Genomic DNA, 20026 nt, shown 5'->3' on the forward strand with positions numbered 1-20026 from the left:
TATGTTATGCCGAATTCATTCACATTTCTCACGTTAGTTCAAGGTAATTTTGAGTTTTCATGTTTAATGAGAAGGAGGCCACCTCCTTGTCTCTTATCAATTACTCGATGACGTTTGGTCAAAAGTTCACAGTAGCTAAACAAGTGACCATTTGTCTAATTTGCTACATCCCCTTCGACTTTTCTGCAGTGAGACGTCTGGTCGCGTGGTGTCAGTGTAACGTAAAAAGTCAACAGTAAGCGAGCTTGTCGTCATTGGATTTTGGTTCCACCTCTTGTCAACATTCTCTCTTCGATATTAGAACAGCCTTTTCTGAGCTCATTGTTGCTGGACGCGCTGCTACTTCTGAATATGTAGGAGAGTGAATATCTACATACAGGGAGAGCTGGATTCTGTTTTCTATAATATTTCTTGTGATGGATTACTGATGCTTTCGGGTTCAACCATGGAACAAAGAACATGCAAGCCACGAAGTGCGAGAGGATATTTGGTTGGCTGCGTGGTTTCTTTGCTTTTATGGAGCGCGGCTTCGGCGCAATCACGATATTCCATCTCTGAGGAGGTTAACGAAGGAACTGTGGTTGGAAATATAGCAAAAGATCTGGGACTGGATAAAAGCACATTGAGAGACAGGAAGTATCGGATTGTTTCTAGTAATGCAGATCATCTTTTCCACGTAAATCAGAATGATGGTGTCCTGTATGTGAGCCGAAAGATTGACAGAGAAGAGGTGTGCGCGCAGAGCAGTACGTGTTTAATAAATCTGAAAACCGTGCTAGAAAACCCTCTGGAGGTACATTATGTCGAAGTGGAGGTGCTGGATATAAACGACCATTCTCCCATTTTCACAGAGAAAGATAAACGATTGGAGATTTCAGAGTCCGTGTTGCCCGGAGCACGATTTCAGCTGAAAGCCTCACGGGATCGTGACAATGGTCAATTCTCCGTGCAGCAGTATAAACTCAGCCACAGCGATCACTTCCGTTTGGAAGTTAAAGATAAAGGAGAAGATGGTAAAATACCAATATTGGTTGTTCAAAAACCTTTAGACAGAGAAACTGCAGGAAGCCACTCATTGGTACTGACAGCACTGGATGGAGGAAAACCTCCAAAATCTGGTACTATGAATATTCTAGTAAATCTTTTGGATGTTAATGATAACGTACCTGTTTTCTCTAAAGATGTTTATTCTGTTGTGCTCGAAGAAAATTCCCCAATAGGCACAACAGTCATACAAGTGAATGCAACTGATTTAGATGACGGTCCAAATGGAGAAGTAGTTTACTCATTTAGCAACAGTATGAATCAAAATATCTTAAACCTATTTGAGATCAATCCATTAACAGGCGAGATGACGGTTAAAGGTTTAATAGATTATGAAGAGAAGGACAGATATGAAATTGAAATTGAAGCATCAGATAAAGGTCTCGCGCCTCTTACAACAGAACAAAGCGTAATTATTAAGATAGTTGACGTGAATGATAACGCACCTGAGATTGAAGTTACTTCCTTTTCAAGCTCCATTCCTGAAGATTCCAGACCTGGAACTACAGTTGCCCTGATCAGTGTAAATGACATGGACTCTGGTCTCAATGGAAAAGTTATTTGCTCCTTAGTTGAGGATGTTCCGTTCACTTTATCACCATCCTTAAAAGACAACATGTATTCATTAGTAACAAAATCCGCCCTGGACAGAGAGAATAAGGCCAACTATGAGCTGACAATAGTTGGAAAAGACGCTGGACAACCACCACTATTCTTTACTAAAAAAATAGATATTGTGGTGTCAGATGTGAATGACAACAGACCAGAGTTTACACTGAGTCCCTATACTTTCTATGTCACTGAAGCTAATGAGCCAGGTACCTCTGTGTTTTCTGTTAAAGCTTTTGATCGTGATGAGACCGACAATGCTCTTATATCCTATCATATTCTCAGAGATGGAAGTGGAGATAATAAAGTAACTTCATTTCTTAACATAAATACTGAAAATGGAGATATTTTGGCTCTAAAAAGTTTCGACTTTGAAACTCTGAAAACGTTCCAGTTCCGAGTTGTTGCCACAGATTCTGGAACTCCGTCACTAAGCAGCAACGTCACAGTGAACGTGTTCATTCTGGATCAGAACGACAACGCTCCAGTCATCCTGTATCCAGTCAGCTCTAACGGTTCTGCTGAAGGTGTGGAGGAGATTCCCCGCAATGTGAACGCAGGACACTTGGTGACTAAAGTCAGAGCTTATGACGCTGATATAGGATATAACGGCTGGTTACTGTTTTCACTGCAGGAAGTTACTGACCACAGTCTCTTTGGTTTGGACCGCTATACAGGACAGATCAGAACACTTCGCTCATTCACAGAGACAGACGAGGCTGAGCATAAACTGCTCATACTGGTGAAAGACAATGGGAACGTGTCACTCTCAGCAACAGCTACTGTGATTGTCAAAGTCGTGGAGCCCAAAGAGGCTTTTGCTGCTGCTGATGTTAAAAGTGCAACAAATGACGAGGAGGATAATAATGTGACTTTTTACCTGATGATAACTTTGGGCTCAGTTTCAACACTTTTTCTCATCAGTATCATCGTGCTGATTGCAATGCAGTGCTCTAAATCCACAGACTATACTTCCAAATATCTACAAGAGACTAATTATGACGGGACACTGTGTCACAGCATCCAGTACAGATCTGGAGACAAACGCTACATGTTAGTTGGACCCAGAATGAGTATAGGATCTACTATAGTCCCGGGAAGCCACGCGAACACTCTAGTGCTCCCTGACAGGAGGACACCTGGAGAGGTAAGACATATTCAAAGATGCGATTTTTTTTGTTTATTTTTTTCACTTTTAATTTTAATTGAATTGTACTTTATGTTGAGGGACAAACCTCAGGAATCCTACATGCGTTTTTTCGACACACAAGACAGAATTTTGTATTCAACAAACCGTATCTGCACATATTTTATTCCCAGACAAGGTTAGAATGATGTATCTTAATTCCTCTACGCTACGTGGTGGGTTGTTCAGTCATGGCAAAAAAATTGTGAAAATACTTGGTTGAGATTTGGAAAACACTGCGGTCCTGGACTGGTACTAACTCTTGTGAGCAAATTGCAATCCATATTTGATATAATTGGCATATGAAGGACATTTGCCGCAAGCAATGACTTTTATGAAACATCTGGCGTGATTGTTGATATTTGATTTGTTTGCTTGCAACACACACACTGTGTGTGATATTGTGTCTTCGCCTTGGTTGAATCTGTTGGCTGTTATTTGGTTTTATATTGCACGTGTGATCCCTTATCATTGTAACGACAGAGTTCTTCTTTAAAGGTTAACGTCAAGAGTGATTGAACATTTGGAGTCAATTCTAGTTCATGAATCTTGTTACTAGTTTTAAAAATCCAACCAGAACCCTCATTTCTCTTATATACAGTTTTGACTTTGAGCATTACTTTTATATTTTACATTTATTGCATATTATATAGTGATTAATGCGTGTTGGTCTGTTATGTTATGCAGAATTCACTCACATTTCTCACGTTAGTTCAAGGTAATTTTGAGTTTTCATGTTTAATGAGAAGGAGGCCACCTCCTTGTCTCTTATCAATTACTCGATGACGTTTGGTCAAAAGTTCACAGTAGCTAAACAAGTGACCATTTGTCTAATTTGCTACATCCCCTTCGACTTTTCTGCAGTGAGACGTCTGGTCGCGTGGTGTCAGTGTAACGTAAAAAGTCAACAGTAAGCGAGCTTGTCGTCATTGGATTTTGGTTCCACCTCTTGTCAACATTCTCTCTTCGATATTAGAACAGCCTTTTCTGAGCTCATTGTTGCTGGACGCGCTGCTACTTCTGAATATGTAGGAGAGTGAATATCTACATACAGGGAGAGCTGGATTCTGTTTTCTATAATATTTCTTGTGATGGATTACTGATGCTTTCGGGTTCAACCATGGAACAAAGAACATGCAAACCGCGAAGTGCGAAAATATATTTGGTCGGCTGCGTGGTTTCTTTGCTTTTATGGAGCGTGGCTTTGGCGCAATCACGATATTCCATCTCTGAGGAGGTTAACGAAGGAACTGTGGTTGGAAATATAGCAAAGGATCTGGGATTGGATAAAAGCACACTGAAAGAAAGGAAGTATCGGATTGTTTCTAGTAATGCAGATCATCTTTTCCACGTAAATCAGAATGATGGTGTCCTGTATGTGAAACGAAAGATTGACAGAGAAGAGGTGTGCACGCAGAGCAGTACGTGTTTAATAAATCTGAAAACTGTTCTAGAAAACCCTCTGGAGGTACATTATGTCGAAGTGGAGGTGCTGGATATAAACGACCATTCTCCCATTTTCCCGCAAAAAGAGAAATCGCTGGACATTTTTGAGTCGGTTTTGCCCGGAGCACGATTTCAATTAAAACCTTCACGGGATCCAGACAGCGGTCAATTCTCCGTGCAGCAGTATAAACTCAGCCAAAACGATCACTTCCGTTTAGAAGTTAAAGATAAAGGAGAAGATGGTAAAATACCAATATTGATTGTTCAAAAACCTTTAGACAGAGAAACTGCAGGAAGCCACTCATTGGTACTGACAGCACTGGATGGAGGAAAACCTCCGAAATCTGGCGAAATGAACATTTTAGTAAATGTTTTAGATGTCAATGATAACGCACCTGTTTTCTCTAAAGATGTTTATTCTGTAATGCTCAATGAAAATGCTGCAATAGGCACAACAGTCATACAAGTGAATGCAACTGATTTAGATGACGGTCCAAATGGAGAAGTAGTTTACTCATTTAGCAACAGTATGAATCAAAATATATTAAACCTATTTGAGATCAATCCATTAACAGGTGAGATGACGGTTAAAGGTTTAATAGACTATGAAGAGAAGGACAGATATGAAATTGAAATTGAGGCATCAGATAAAGGTCTCGCTCCTCTTAAAACAGACAACAGTGTCATCATTAAGATAGTTGACATGAATGATAACGCACCTGAGATTGAAGTTACTTCATTTTCTAGTTCCATCCCTGAAGATTCCAGACCTGGAACTACAGTTGCCCTTATCAGTGTAAATGACTTGGACTCTGGTCTCAATGGAAAAGTTATTTGCTCTATAGGTGAGGATGTCCCATTTACTTTATCACCATCATTAAAAGACAAAATGTATTCATTAGTGACAAAATCACATCTGGACAGAGAGAAAAAGCCCAACTATGAGCTGACAATAGTTGCAAAAGACGCTGGTCAACCGCCACTATTTTCAGCAAAGAAAATAGATATTGTGGTGTCAGACGTGAATGACAACAGACCAGAGTTTACACTGAGTCCCTATACTTTCTATGTCACTGAAGCTAATGAGCCAGGTACCTCTGTGTTTTCTGTTAAAGCTTTTGATCGTGATGAGACCGACAATGCTCTTATATCCTATCATATTCTCAGAGATGGAAGTGAAGATAACAAAGTAACTTCATTTCTCAACATAAATACTGAAAGTGGAGATATTTTGGCTCTAAAAAGTTTCGACTTTGAAACTCTGAAAACGTTCCAGTTCCGAGTTGTTGCCACAGATTCTGGAACTCCGTCACTAAGCAGCAACGTCACAGTGAACGTGTTCATTCTGGATCAGAACGACAACGCTCCAGTCATCCTGTATCCAGTCAGCTCTAACGGTTCTACTGAAGGTGTGGAGGAGATTCCCCGCAATGTGAACGCAGGATACTTGGTGACTAAAGTCAGAGCCTATGACGCTGATATAGGATATAACGGCTGGTTACTGTTTTCACTGCAGGAAGTTACTGACCACAGTCTCTTTGGTTTGGACCGCTATACAGGACAGATCAGAACACTTCGCTCATTCACAGAGACAGACGAGGCTGAGCATAAACTGCTCATACTGGTGAAAGACAATGGGAACGTGTCACTCTCAGCAACAGCTACTGTGATTGTCAAAGTCGTGGAGCCCAAAGAGGCTTTTGCTGCTGCTGATGTTAAAAGTGCCACAAATGACGAGGAGGATAATAATGTGACTTTTTACCTGATGATAACTTTGGGCTCAGTTTCAACACTTTTTCTCATCAGTATCATCGTGCTGATTGCAATGCAGTGCTCTAAATCCACAGACTATACTTCTAAATATCTACAAGAGACTAATTATGACGGGACACTGTGTCACAGCATCCAGTACAGATCTGGAGACAAACGCTACATGTTAGTTGGACCCAGAATGAGTATAGGATCTACTATAGTCCCGGGAAGCCACGCGAACACTCTAGTGCTCCCTGACAGGAGGACACCTGGAGAGGTAAGACATATTCAGACAGGTGTTGTTCACTTGCAAATAATTACAGCCGTATTACCGCATTGGGCACTAACAAATGTGTTTTGGGGAAATGTATGTTTTTATAATCAATTTATTTTATCACATATGTATGCCTTCCTGGGGCCTTGCTTTCGAAATGCATATAATTGGATGTGTTGCCTGCGCTTGTTTTCCATGGTAATTTAGAACCCTGAATAAGCCAGTGTCTATGGTGCAATATTTAAAAACGTAAATGGAATATTATCACCAAATGTAGCTGGACAGAAGTGGTCAGTGGTATATTTCATAGAACTTCATCAAATGAAGTAATCAGATCCCCACATGTCAGGAAGATTCCTCTCAACATTTGGAAAAATGTTCGTTTTCTATTCATCAGGAGCAGAGAGAGCAGCCTGCTCATTTGCATTCACCACAATACTTTTGTGTACTGTTTTGCGATACATAATTAACAATTAAACATGTATAAAAATGATCAATCATTAAGCTAAAGTGCTATTGGCTTTTCTGTAGTGAGAATTTTGATCGCATGGTGTCAGTGTAACGGAAGAGTCGGTATTGCATGTGCAAATCTGTGCATTTTGTTTCCGCCTCTTGGTGGATTCTTTAGTTGGATATGAACACGATCGTTTATCAGTTGACGGCTGCCTTTGGAAATACTTCCCTCATGTCTGTCATTGTAAAACGATGATGAATATCTTCAGACATTGAAGAGTTGGATTCCATTATTATAACGCAGTTATTGTTTTGGTGAGGGACTACTGATGAGTTCGCGTTTAATCATGGAACAAAGAAGATACGAGAGACGAGGGGCGAGAGGATATTTGGTCGGCTGCGTGGTTGCTGTGCTTTTATGGAGCGTGACTTCGGCGCAAATACGATATTCCATCTCTGAAGAGGTTAACGAAGGAACTGTGGTTGGAAATATAGCAAAGGATCTGGGATTGGATAAAAGCACACTGAAAGAAAGGAAGTATCGGATTGTTTCTAGTAATGAAGATCCCCTTTTCCATGTAAATCAGAATGATGGTGTCCTGTATGTGAAACGAAAGATTGACAGAGAGGAGGTGTGCGCGCAGAGCAGTACGTGTTTAATACATCTGAAAACTGTGCTAGAAAACCCTCTGGAGGTACATTATGTTGTAGTGGAGGTGCTGGATATAAACGACCATTCGCCCAGTTTCCCAGAGAAAGAGAAACGTTTGGAAATTTCTGAATCTGTGTTGCCCGGAGCACGATTTCAGCTGAAACCCTCGCGGGATCAAGACAGCGGTCATTTCTCCGTGCAGCAATATAAACTCAGCCAAAACGATCATTTCCGTTTGGAAGTTAGGGATAAAGGAGAAGATGGTAAAATCCCAATATTAGTTTTGCAGAAATCTCTGGATAGAGAAGCAGCAGGAAGTAACTCATTAGTGCTGACAGCGCTGGATGGAGGTAAACCTCCAAAATCTGGTAGTATGAATATTGTAGTAAACGTTTTGGATGTCAATGATAACACTCCTGTTTTCTCAAAAGACAGTTACTCTGTTACGCTCTTTGAAAATGCGCCAGTAGGCAGAACAGTGGTACAGGTAAATGCAACTGATTTAGATGACGGTCTAAATGGAGAAGTGTATTACTCATTTGGTAACAGTGTGAGTAATGAATTATTTAAGCTTTTTGATATCAATACAGCAACAGGCGAGATAGTTGTTAAAGGTCTGATAGATTATGAAAAAAAGGACAAGTACGAAATTGAAATTGAAGCATCAGATAAAGGTCTTGCTCCGCTAACGACAGAGAAAAGCGTCATTATCCAGATAGTTGACGTGAATGACAACGCACCTGTTATTGAAGTTACTTCATTCTCAAGTTCCATCCCTGAAGATTCCAGACCTGGAACTACAGTTGCCCTTATCAGTGTAAATGACTTGGACTCTGGTCTCAATGGAAAAGTTATTTGCTCTATAGATGAGGATGTCCCATTTACTTTATCACCATCTTCACAGGACAGAATGTATTCATTAGTCACCAAATCGCCTCTGGACAGAGAGAAACAGTCACATTATATCATAACAGTAAATGCAAAAGACACTGGGGAGCCTCCATTATCGTCTGAAAAGACAATAAGCGTTGTTGTAAGAGATGTGAATGACAACAGACCAGAGTTTACACTGAGTCCCTATACTTTTTATGTCACTGAAGCTAATGAGCCAGGTACCTCTGTGTTTTCTGTTAAAGCTTTTGATCGTGATGAGACCGACAATGCTCTTATATCCTATCATATTCTCAGAGATGGAAGTGGAGATAACAAAGTAACTTCATTTCTCAACATGGATACTGAAAGTGGAGATATTTTGGCGCTAAAAAGTTTTGACTTTGAAATACTGAAAACGTTCCAGTTCAGAGTTGTTGCCACAGATTCTGGATCTCCGTCACTAAGCAGCAACGTCACAGTGAACGTGTTCATTCTGGATCAGAACGACAACGCTCCAGTCATCCTGTATCCAGTCAGCTCTAACGGTTCTGCTGAAGGTGTGGAGGAGATTCCCCGCAATGTGAACGCAGGACACTTGGTGACTAAAGTCAGAGCCTATGACGCTGATATAGGATATAACGGCTGGTTACTGTTTTCACTGCAGGAAGTTACTGACCACAGTCTCTTTGGTTTGGACCGCTATACAGGACAGATCAGAACACTTCGCTCATTCACAGAGACAGACGAGGCTGAGCATAAACTGCTCATACTGGTGAAAGACAATGGGAACGTGTCACTCTCAGCAACAGCTACTGTGATTGTCAAAGTCGTGGAGCCCAAAGAGGCTTTTGCTGCTGCTGATGTTAAAAGTGCAACAAATGACGAGGAGGATAATAATGTGACTTTTTACCTGATGATAACTTTGGGCTCAGTTTCAACACTTTTTCTCATCAGTATCATCGTGCTGATTGCAATGCAGTGCTCTAAATCCACAGACTATACTTCTAAATATCTACAAGAGACTAATTATGACGGGACACTGTGTCACAGCATCCAGTACAGATCTGGAGACAAACGCTACATGTTAGTTGGACCCAGAATGAGTATAGGATCTACTATAGTCCCGGGCAGCCACGCGAACACTCTAGTGCTCCCTGACAGGAGACATACATCTGGAGAGGTAAGACATTTTTGGTAAAAACCCTGGCTTGTTTCCGTTGGAAGTGTTAATCATTTGTCCGTTCATTAATTAAATCAGTCCATCAATTGTACATGATGTATGCGCATTGTTTGTTTGGTATCTTAGTTTTGAGTTGGACACTTGACTGTCACCGAGCTGTAATTTTGATCGAACTGTATGTCCTTTTAAGAATAGTTGTAAGTTGAAGAACAGCTGTTAATATATATTAGAATATATGCTTCACTCATCTTTTTGTTATTTCGTGGTCTCCTTCCTGTTCACTATACTCCATACTAATACAGCGACTTTGATTAATCATTCAACATTGTACACTTTCACTTTATCTGTAAAGTCATTGTTTAACTTTCTGGGCTACAGTGATGTAATCTAAAGTCATTCATGAGGTTTGACGGCATTATAAATGGCGTCATTCGCTCTCCATGGTGCTGAGATTTTCTGCTCTGATGTCCAGATACCTGATGATACATTGTAACAAACAAAAAAAAGTCAAACCACTACTTTTTTAAAAGCAATTAATTCCCACTTTTATGTTTATGACTGTAACTGAATATTATTAAAATGATTGCACGTGAGCATCAGACATTTTGGGGGATTTGATGTCTCCAGCTCCATTCAAAGGAATCTAAATTTTGTGTTTACTTGTTAAATCCACTTGAGAAAGCCTCCTCTCATCTGATGTAAGGTGGTGTCATTCACAACCTCCACAGGCCAAAGTACGTACATATAACACGTCGGTATTGTGCTATATAAAATATGGCTGTAGTAACTTTGATTTCCTTGCAGTGAGCAATGAGATCGCATGGTGTCAGTGTGCTTGGAAAATAACGGCTTTAACTTGTCACGGCTTTTTGGTTCCACCTCTTGTTATCGCTCTCAGTTCGATGAAGGCAGTATCGCTTGGCGGCTTGCTGCTGTCTTCATACATTTTGCAGAGTGGTTATTTTTAACTTCAACAGAGTGAACATTTACATACTCGGATGTGTTGGATTAGTGTCTGACAACAAGGTTATTTAATCCCGTGAGGAATATTTGTAATCATGGAACAAAGAGGATGCGACGCAAGAAGGGCGACAAGACAGTGGGTCGGCTGCGTGGTTGCTGTGCTTTTGGGGAGCGTGGCCTCGGCGCAATTACGATATTCAATCTCGGAGGAAGTTAACGAAGGAACTGTGGTTGGAAATATAGCAAAGGACCTGGGATTAGATAAAAACACGTTGAAAGACAGGACGTATCGGATCGTTTCTAATGCTATGCAACCCTTTTTTCATGTAAATCAGAATGACGGCATTTTGTATGTGAGCCAAAAGATTGACAGAGAAGAGGTTTGCGAAAGAAGCAGTACCTGTTTGATAAATCTCAAAACTGTGCTAGAAAATCCACTGGAGGTGCATTATGTTGGAGTGGAAGTTCTGGATATAAATGACCATTCTCCTAGGTTTCTAGACAAAGAGAAAACGCTGGAGATTTCTGAGTCTGTCTTACCTGGAGCACGTATTCCGCTACAAGCCGCACGAGATCCAGACGGTGGTCTTTTCTCTGTTCAGCAGTATAAACTCAGCCCCAATGACCACTTTCGTTTGGAAGTTAAAGATAAGGGAGAAGATGGTAAAATACCAATACTGATTGTTCAAAAGTCTTTGGATAGGGAAATTGCGGGAAGCCACTCATTAGTGCTGACAGCAGTGGATGGAGGAAAACCTCCAAAATCTGGGGACATGAGTATTCAGGTAAATGTTTTAGATGTCAATGATAATGCGCCAGTTTTTTCTAAAGATGTTTACTCTGTGATGCTGGAGGAAAATGCTCCAGTAGGAACTACGGTCTTACAAGTGAATGCAACTGATTTAGATGATGGACCAAACGGAGATGTAGTTTATTCATTCAGCAACAGTGTTAGTCATAGATTATTAAGCCTTTTCGATATCAATCCATCAACAGGGGAACTCATTGTGAAAGATTCAATAGACTATGAAAAGAAGAAAAAATATGAGATTGAAATTCAAGCCTCAGATAAAGGTCTGGCTCCGCTGGCTACACAAAAAAGCGTCATTATCAAAATAGTTGACGTGAATGATAACGCACCTGAGATTGAAGTTACTTCATTTTCTAGTTCCATCCCTGAAGATTCCAGACCTGGAACTACAGTTGCCCTTATCAGTGTAAATGACTTGGACTCTGGTCTCAATGGAAAAGTTATTTGCTCTATAGATGAGGATGTCCCATTTACTTTATCACCATCTTCACAGGACAGAATGTATTCATTAGTCACCAAATTGCCTCTGGACAGAGAGAAACAGTCACATTATATCATAACAGTACATGCAAAAGACACTGGGGAGCCTCCATTATCGTCTGAAAAGACAATAAGCGTTGTTGTAAGAGATGTGAATGACAACAGACCAGAGTTTACACTGAGTCCCTATACTTTCTATGTCACTGAAGCTAATGAGCCAGGTACCTCTGTGTTTTCTGTTAAAGCTTTTGATCGTGATGAGACCGACAATGCTCTTATATCCTATCATATTCTCAGAGATGGAAGTGAAGATAACAAAGTAACTTCATTTCTCAACATGGATACTGAAAGTGGAGATATTTTGGCGCTAAAAAGTTTTGACTTTGAAACTCTGAAAACGTTCCAGTTCCGAGTTGTTGCCACAGATTCTGGAACTCCGTCACTAAGCAGCAACGTCACAGTGAACGTGTTCATTCTGGATCAGAACGACAACGCTCCAGTCATCCTGTATCCAGTCAGCTCTAACGGTTCTGCTGAAGGTGTGGAGGAGATTCCCCGCAATGTGAACGCAGGACACTTGGTGACTAAAGTCAGAGCCTATGACGCTGATATAGGATATAACGGCTGGTTACTGTTTTCACTGCAGGAAGTTACTGACCACAGTCTCTTTGGTTTGGACCGCTATACAGGACAGATCAGAACACTTCGCTCATTCACAGAGACAGACGAGGCTGAGCATAAACTGCTCATACTGGTGAAAGACAATGGGAACGTGTCACTCTCAGCAACAGCTACTGTGATTGTCAAAGTCGTGGAGCCCAAAGAGGCTTTTGCTGCTTCTGATGTTAAAAGTGCAACAAATGACGAGGAGGATAATAATGTGACTTTTTACCTGATGATAACTTTGGGCTCAGTTTCAACACTTTTTCTCATCAGTATCATCGTGCTGATTGCAATGCAGTGCTCTAAATCCACAGACTATACTTCCAAATATCTACAAGAGACTAATTATGACGGGACACTGTGTCACAGCATCCAGTACAGATCTGGAGACAAACGCTACATGTTAGTTGGACCCAGAATGAGTATAGGATCTACTATAGTCCCGGGCAGCCACGCGAACACTCTAGTGCTCCCTGACAGGAGGACACCTGGAGAGGTAAGCACAATGATATTAACCATAATACAACTACCTGTCCTTTCAGTTTAAGAAGAAATGCATAATTACATGGTCATCTGAATACACGCATTTAAACAGGTTAACATCAAATTACCTTTGATCATTTAATACACTAACACTTGTATTGAGAGAAATGGTGCTTTTGAGGGTTCCCCTTCCATCAACTGTATAAACTGTGACTGAATTGCATTTTAATCCCGTAATAATTTTCTATAGTGTAATTTGTAGCATAGAGTTTACTCGCCTTCATGTCGGCCATTAATGCAGAATCCATAGTGACATTTTAGAGCCATTAACGAACTTCAAGGTCAAATGTCTTTTAGAACAAATATTTCCCGGTGTTTAAACAGTAGGATCACCATTTCCTCTAGGTAACATCAAGTTTTATTTTTTACAGACGCTGTCTTATTATTGGGTAGTTGATGCAGTTTTCAATAACGCTAAAGTATTATATTCCGACACCTCAAATTGCAGAAGGAACTGTCGCTGTCCGTGGTGCTGAAGTTTTTTTTCTTTTTTTCTTTTACATAAATGCTATAATGTATCTGTAAATGACACAGATATAAGGATTTAGTAGTCTAGACTATTCCGAATAATCGCTTTTTGAAGTAGAAACTCATAGTGACTGAAGGCCATTAATTTACTGTTGCAAATCTGTCCTCATGCATGAACAGGCTGTTTGTCACTTTGTTTTCGTTGTCATATTAACTTTTGTCGTAACCATATTTTTTTATCAAAGAGTGTTGCAATAACGTTTTGGATCGGGTGGTGTCGGTATAATAGCAAAGTACTGTATGTGCCTCGAGCTTTTCGTCATCACCGTTAGGACCAATCCTGTATTTGGGCATTACGTGTAAAAGGCTTGAACACTAAACTAGCTCTGTTCAATTCCAAGAACTGTGTTGGCGATGGAACGCACTTTGCAAAGGAATAAGGCTGATTACATTTCTTGACTATACAATTACAGATCCCGGAATTATTCTTTTGTTTATGTACATTATGGAACAAAGCGGATGCCAGCCGCGGATCGTACGATGGAGGTGCGTCGCCTACATGTTGGCTTTGGTAACGTTTTGGAGCGAAACCTCGGCTCAGATCAGATATTCCATCTCCGAGGAGATGAAAGAAGGAAGTGTTGTTGGAAACATTGCGAAAGACTTAGGAATTGATAAGGGTACGCTGAAAGATAGAGAATACCGTATTGTTGGCAGTTCAACGGAACCCCTTTTTCGTTTGAATAACGACGACGGTATCCTGTATGTCAGTAGGAAAGTGGACAGGGAAGAGATCTGTGAACGAAGCAAAGCGTGCATAATCAACCTGAAAACCGTGCTCGAAAATCCTCTGGAAATCCATTATGTGGCCATAGAGGTGCTGGATGTAAACGACCACTCCCCCGTCTTTCCAGAGAAGGAGAAGCGACTGGAGATATTTGAATCGACATTACCGGGAGCACGATTCCAGATTCAACCTGCGCGCGACCCCGATGGTGGTCAGTTTACTGTTCAGCAGTATACACTCAGCCACAATGATCACTTTCGTTTGGAAGTTAAGGAGAGGGGCGAAGACCGTAAGATGCCCTTTCTGATATTAAAGAAGCAGTTAGACAGAGAGGCTTTGAGAGAACACAAGCTTCTGCTGACAGCTATTGACGGTGGGAAGCCGGCGAGGTCTGGAACAATAGAAATACTAATTGAGGTCCTTGATGTTAATGACAATTCACCTGTTTTTGCAAAAGATGTATATTCTGCTATTCTAAATGAAAACGCAGCCCCTGGTACGTTCGTTATTCAGGTTAATGCGACCGATTTGGATGAGGGTGCAAACAGTGAAATTGTTTACTCATTTGGTAAAGAAGTGGATATACATTTACAAAAACTATTTAATATCGACCCAAGGACAGGAGATATTAAAGTGACCGGTGGGATTGATTTTGAAGAAAATGAAAGCTATGAAATTGATATCCAAGCTTCAGATAGGGGCATAGCACCTTTTTCCACATACAAAACTGTGATAATAAAGGTAATCGACCTTAACGATAATCCCCCAGAGATTGAAATTACATCATTTTCCAAATCAGTCCCCGAAGATTCTAGAATTGGAACGACTGTAGCTTTAATCAGTGTTAACGATTTGGATTCAGGCCCCAACGGTCAGGTTTCCTGCTTTATTCCTGAGGACGTTCCTTTCGCTATATCTCCATCCTTGCAAGATAATATGTACGCGATAGTGACCAAATCACGACTGAACAGAGAAGAAAAGTCTTTTTATGAACTTACAATTGTTGCAAAGGACACCGGTGAGCCATCACTCTCATCTGAAAAGACATTAAGTGTTGTTGTATCAGACGTGAACGATAACAGACCACAGTTTTCACTGAGCCCTTATACGTTCTATATTACTGAAAACAATGACCTAGTAGCACCAGTATTTTCAGTTAGGGCATCTGACGTTGATGAGAGTGATAATGCGCATATTTCATATCACATTCCGAGGGATAGCAGTGGGGATAATTTAAGTCTGTTTTTAAATATCAACTCTGAAAGTGGAGATATTTTGGCGCTAAAAACTTTTGATTTTGAAACTCTGAAAACGTTCCAGTTCCAAGTTGTTGCCACAGATTCTGGAACTCCGTCACTAAGCAGCAACGTCACAGTGAACGTGTTCATTCTGGATCAGAACGACAACGCTCCAGTCATCCTGTATCCAGTCAGCTCTAACGGTTCTGCTGAAGGTGTGGAGGAGATTCCCCGCAATGTGAACGCAGGACACTTGGTGACTAAAGTCAGAGCCTATGACGCTGATATAGGATATAACGGCTGGTTACTGTTTTCACTGCAGGAAGTTACTGACCACAGTCTCTTTGGTTTGGACCGCTATACAGGACAGATCAGAACACTTCGCTCATTCACAGAGACAGACGAGGCTGAGCATAAACTGCTCATACTGGTGAAAGACAATGGGAACGTGTCACTCTCAGCAACAGCTACTGTGATTGTCAAAGTCGTGGAGCCCAAAGAGGCTTTTGCTGCTGCTGATGTTAAAAGTGCAACAAATGACGAGGAGGATAATAATGTGACTTTTTACCTGATGATAACTTTGGGCTCAGTTTCAACACTTTTTCTCATCAGTATCATCGTGCTGATTGCAATGCAGTGCTCTAAATCCACAGACTATACTTCTAAATATCTACAAGAGACTAATTATGACGGGACACTGTGTCACAGCATCCAGTACAGATCTGGAGACAAACGCTACATGTTAGTTGGACCCAGAATGAGTATAGGATCTACTATAGTCCCGGGCAGCCACGCGAACACTCTAGTGCTCCCTGACAGGAGACATACATCTGGAGAGGTAAGACATTTTTGGTGAAAACCCTGGCTTGTTTCCGCTGGAAGTGTTACTTATGCCCGTTCATTAATTAGATCAGTCCATCAACTGTACATGATGTATGCGCACTGTTTGTTTGGCATCGTGGTTCATAGGATGCTTGACTGTCACCCAGCTGTAATTTTGATCAAACTGTATGTCCTTTTGAAAATAGTTGTAAGTTGAAGTATTAGCGTAAATGCTTCACTCATTCTTTTGTTATTTCGTGGTCTCCTTCCTCTTCACTACACTCAACTATACTCAAACCCATACCAGTATGACAGCATACAATTACTTTCGCACTTTCACTTAATCCATAAAGTCATTGTTTAACTTTCTGGGCTACAGTGATGTAATCTAAAGTCCTTCATGAGGTTCGATGGAATTATAAATGGCATCATTCGCTCTCCATGGTGCTGAGAGTTTCTGCTCTGATGTCCAGATACCTGATAATATATTGTAAAAAAAAAAGCCAAACCACTACTTTGTTAAAAGCTATTAATTTCCACTTTTATGTTGACGACTATGAACTACTAAATGGTATTCCCTGTGATCACGTGGAATCATGGTATATTGCCTCTCCGTTTCATTAGGTTTAAGATGGTATGAAATGCACTTTTTTCTTTTTATTTTATGCTCTCATTCTCAGCAGGCAAGATAAATGTTTAACAGCATCGGAGGTCAGATAAAAATATTTTTTATATTTAAAGTGTGTTTGCATTGACACGTCAGCTCGCATGGTGTCACTGCTTGTGAACGTGAAAGACTCTCGGTCGAACATCCTCTACGTCAGTAGTTCAGTTCTATTTCGCGTCAGGGTGCTCTTGTGCTTCAGGGCAACGGCTTCACATATTTTACTCGTTCACCAACAATTGTCGAATATTGGCAACCTGTTTTGTTCAAAATGTGTGTTCCTGTGTAGAATCACATTTTTATTTCTAACCTTTTTCTTTTCTTTTTTTTAATCCAATATGGCACGACGAGGATGCAAAGCGTGGTTGGAGCGTCTGGTCGTTCTCATTCTTTGTTTGATTCTTACATTGAATATTACTTCAGCACAGCTACGATACTCGATTCCTGAGGAGCTTACGGTGGGTGCTGTTGTTGGGAATATCGCTAAAGATTTGGGGCTGGATACCAGTGCTTTGAATGCTAGAGGATTTCGCATCGTTTCCGGATCGACCGAACCCTTGTTCCAACTCAACAATAACGGCATCTTACATTTAAACCGAAAAATTGACAGAGAAGAAGTATGCGAACGGATCAGCACCTGCATTATCAACATAAAGACTGTGTTGGAGAATCCGTTAGAGGTGCATTATGTCGCTATTGAGGTTTTGGACGTAAACGACCACTCCCCCACCTTCTCCGAAAACGAGACGCATTTAGAGATCTCAGAGTCTGCTTTACCTGGGGCGAGATTTCAACTACAAGGTGCCCATGATCCAGACAGTGACATGTATTCTATCCAACTGTATAAGCTCAGTCAAAATGACCATTTTCGCCTGGAGGTTAAAGATAGAGGAGAGGATGGGAAAATTCCTGTTTTGTATTTGCATAAACCGCTGGATAAAGAAACCGCAAGAAGTCACAGGTTACTGCTGACAGCAGTTGATGGAGGAAAGCCTGCTAGGTCAGGAACCCTGAGAATCATCGTTCATGTTTTGGATGTAAATGACAATATGCCAGTATTTGCTAAGGACTCATATGCTGCGGTGCTGGATGAAAATTCACCCATTGGCACAACTATCATGCAAGTAAACGCCACAGATTTAGATGATGGCTTAAATGGGGAGGTGGTCTATTCATTCGGTAATAATGTAAATAATAAATTACGTAAACTTTTCGAAGTGGACGCTAATACTGGTGACATTATTGTTAAAGGACTGATAGATTTTGAAGCAAAAGACAGGTATGAACTTGACATTAAAGCTTCTGATAAAGGGACAGTCCCACTAGCAACAGAAAAAAGTGTTGTAATTACTATTGTGGACCTGAATGACAACGCACCTGAGATTGAGGTGACATCCTTTTCAAGTGCAATTCCTGAGGACTCCAAACCTGGAACGACAGTAGCGTTGATAAGTGTGACTGATAATGATTCAGGTCTAAATGGAAAGGTAATCTGTTATATCAGTGAGGATGTACCTTTTACATTAACACCATCTTTACAAGATAATATGTACTCTATAGTCACCAAATCTCTGCTAAATAGAGAGCATCAGTCCAAGTATGATGTAACGATAACTTGTAAAGATGCTGGTGAAAAAACGTTGTCATCTCAAAGGACAATTAGTGTCACTGTATCAGATGTGAATGATAACAGTCCAGAGTTTTCAACAAATCCGTATACTTTTTATGTTATTGAAAACAATGTTGCAGGAGCCTCTTTATTTTCAGTGAGTGCTTATGATTACGATGAGGGTGATAATGCACTCATATCATACAACATTTTGAGAAATGGTAATGAAAACAAAAAAATTACATCATTTCTTAACATTAACTCTGAAAATGGAGATATTTTGGCACTAAAAAGTTTTGACTTTGAAACTCTGAAAACGTTCCAGTTCAGAGTTGTTGCCACAGATTCTGGAACTCCGTCACTAAGCAGCAACGTCACAGTGAACGTGTTCATTCTGGATCAGAACGACAACGCTCCAGTCATCCTGTATCCAGTCAGCTCTAACGGTTCTGCTGAAGGTGTGGAGGAGATTCCCCGCAATGTGAACGCAGGACACTTGGTGACTAAAGTCAGAGCCTATGACGCTGATATAGGATATAACGGCTGGTTACTGTTTTCACTGCAGGAAGTTACTGACCACAGTCTCTTTGGTTTGGACCGCTATACAGGACAGATCAGAACACTTCGCTCATTCACAGAGACAGACGAGGCTGAGCATAAACTGCTCATACTGGTGAAAGACAATGGGAACGTGTCACTCTCAGCAACAGCTACTGTGATTGTCAAAGTCGTGGAGCCCAAAGAGGCTTTTGCTGCTGCTGATGTTAAAAGTGCAACAAATGACGAGGAGGATAATAATGTGACTTTTTACCTGATGATAACTTTGGGCTCAGTTTCAACACTTTTTCTCATCAGTATCATCGTGCTGATTGCAATGCAGTGTTCTAAATCCACAGACTATACTTCCAAATATCTACAAGAGACTAATTATGACGGGACACTGTGTCACAGCATCCAGTACAGATCTGGAGACAAACGCTACATGTTGGTTGGACCCAGAATGAGTATAGGATCTACTATAGTCCCGGGAAGCCACGCTAACACACTGGTGCTCCCTGACAGGAGACATACTTCTGGAGAGGTAAGAAAGATCACTTTATCTCAAGGCCGTTCTGGTATGAATGCTGGTGAGATGTAAAACCGAATAATTACAGTGTTCCAAAAGTACTGAATCTCAGCACCTATTCAGAACAGTTGGATGGAAATGGACCGCAGACTTAAAATGTATCAGTGAGGGAAATGAAGAAGTTGTGCGTTATGCGTCTGCTGAGTTGAGTTGCTGGTTTACAGCTGATTGTATGGTTGGTTCTCACACAGCTTAAAGTGTAACAGATTACTAAATAGTGCAATGGAGTGCTGTTAGTATGCTGTGTTTGTACCAGAATGCTGTGTTGTCTCTGTGTACTTACAAGTGAAATTCATATGCTATGTAAAATAGAAGGTTTTGGATTGTTAAGAAATATTGTTCAATTTAGCTTTTAGGATAAGAAGATGTGTCTGTAAATAGCA

At 40.7% G+C, this 20026-nt stretch overlaps 4 protein-coding genes across 14 annotated transcripts in view; all 4 read left to right on the forward strand.

Annotated features, from left to right (window-relative positions):
• LOC137875490 (protocadherin alpha-C2-like) overlaps window positions 1–20026 on the forward strand; it is a 161559-nt gene that overhangs the window by 31272 nt on the left and 110261 nt on the right. Inside the window, exon 1 of one of the 11 annotated variants that reach the window (XM_068714753.1) lies at window positions 10528–12882. The exons of 8 other annotated variants lie outside the window; for them this stretch is intronic. In XM_068714753.1, coding sequence (XP_068570854.1) covers window positions 10528–12882 — 2355 coding nt within the window. Of the gene's footprint in view, window positions 1–10527; window positions 12883–13762; window positions 16261–17042; window positions 19599–20026 lie in introns of those variants that run through there. 2 more of the 11 variants (XM_068714750.1, XM_068714755.1) reach the window with 2 other exon arrangements.
• Window positions 353–3358, forward strand: LOC137875756 (protocadherin alpha-3-like). Its single transcript, XM_068715264.1, has 2 exons — window positions 353–2800; window positions 3323–3358. Exons 1-2 carry the CDS (start codon window positions 428–430, stop codon window positions 3356–3358), a joined length of 2409 nt encoding a protein of 802 aa, XP_068571365.1. The 5' UTR covers window positions 353–427.
• LOC137875757 (protocadherin alpha-3-like) lies at window positions 3906–6530 on the forward strand. Its single transcript, XM_068715265.1, has 2 exons — window positions 3906–6314; window positions 6519–6530. The coding sequence occupies exons 1-2, from the start codon at window positions 3942–3944 to the stop codon at window positions 6528–6530; spliced, it is 2385 nt and encodes a 794-aa protein (XP_068571366.1). The 5' UTR covers window positions 3906–3941.
• On the forward strand, window positions 6816–9962 carry LOC137875758 (protocadherin alpha-8-like). Its single transcript, XM_068715267.1, has 2 exons — window positions 6816–9469; window positions 9942–9962. The coding sequence occupies exons 1-2, from the start codon at window positions 7094–7096 to the stop codon at window positions 9960–9962; spliced, it is 2397 nt and encodes a 798-aa protein (XP_068571368.1). The 5' UTR covers window positions 6816–7093.

Source organism: Cebidichthys violaceus, unplaced genomic scaffold (genome assembly GCF_023349555.1).
Source record: "Cebidichthys violaceus isolate CVI_PGR_0920_01 unplaced genomic scaffold, fCebVio1.0.p SCAF_2, whole genome shotgun sequence".
Lineage (NCBI taxonomy): Eukaryota > Metazoa > Chordata > Actinopteri > Perciformes > Stichaeidae > Cebidichthys > Cebidichthys violaceus.

Coding starts and splice junctions, on each gene's coding strand:
- LOC137875757 (XM_068715265.1), top strand. CDS start 3,942: ATGCTTTCGGGTTCAACCATGGAACAAAGAACATGCAAACCGCGAAGT.
- LOC137875758 (XM_068715267.1), top strand. CDS start 7,094: ATGAGTTCGCGTTTAATCATGGAACAAAGAAGATACGAGAGACGAGGG. Junction 9,470..9,941: donor GGAGACATACATCTGGAGAG/GTAAGACATTTT, acceptor TCTGATGTCCAG/ATACCTGATGATACATTGTA.
- LOC137875756 (XM_068715264.1), top strand. CDS start 428: ATGCTTTCGGGTTCAACCATGGAACAAAGAACATGCAAGCCACGAAGT. Junction 2,801..3,322: donor ACAGGAGGACACCTGGAGAG/GTAAGACATATT, acceptor TTGTAACGACAG/AGTTCTTCTTTAAAGGTTAA.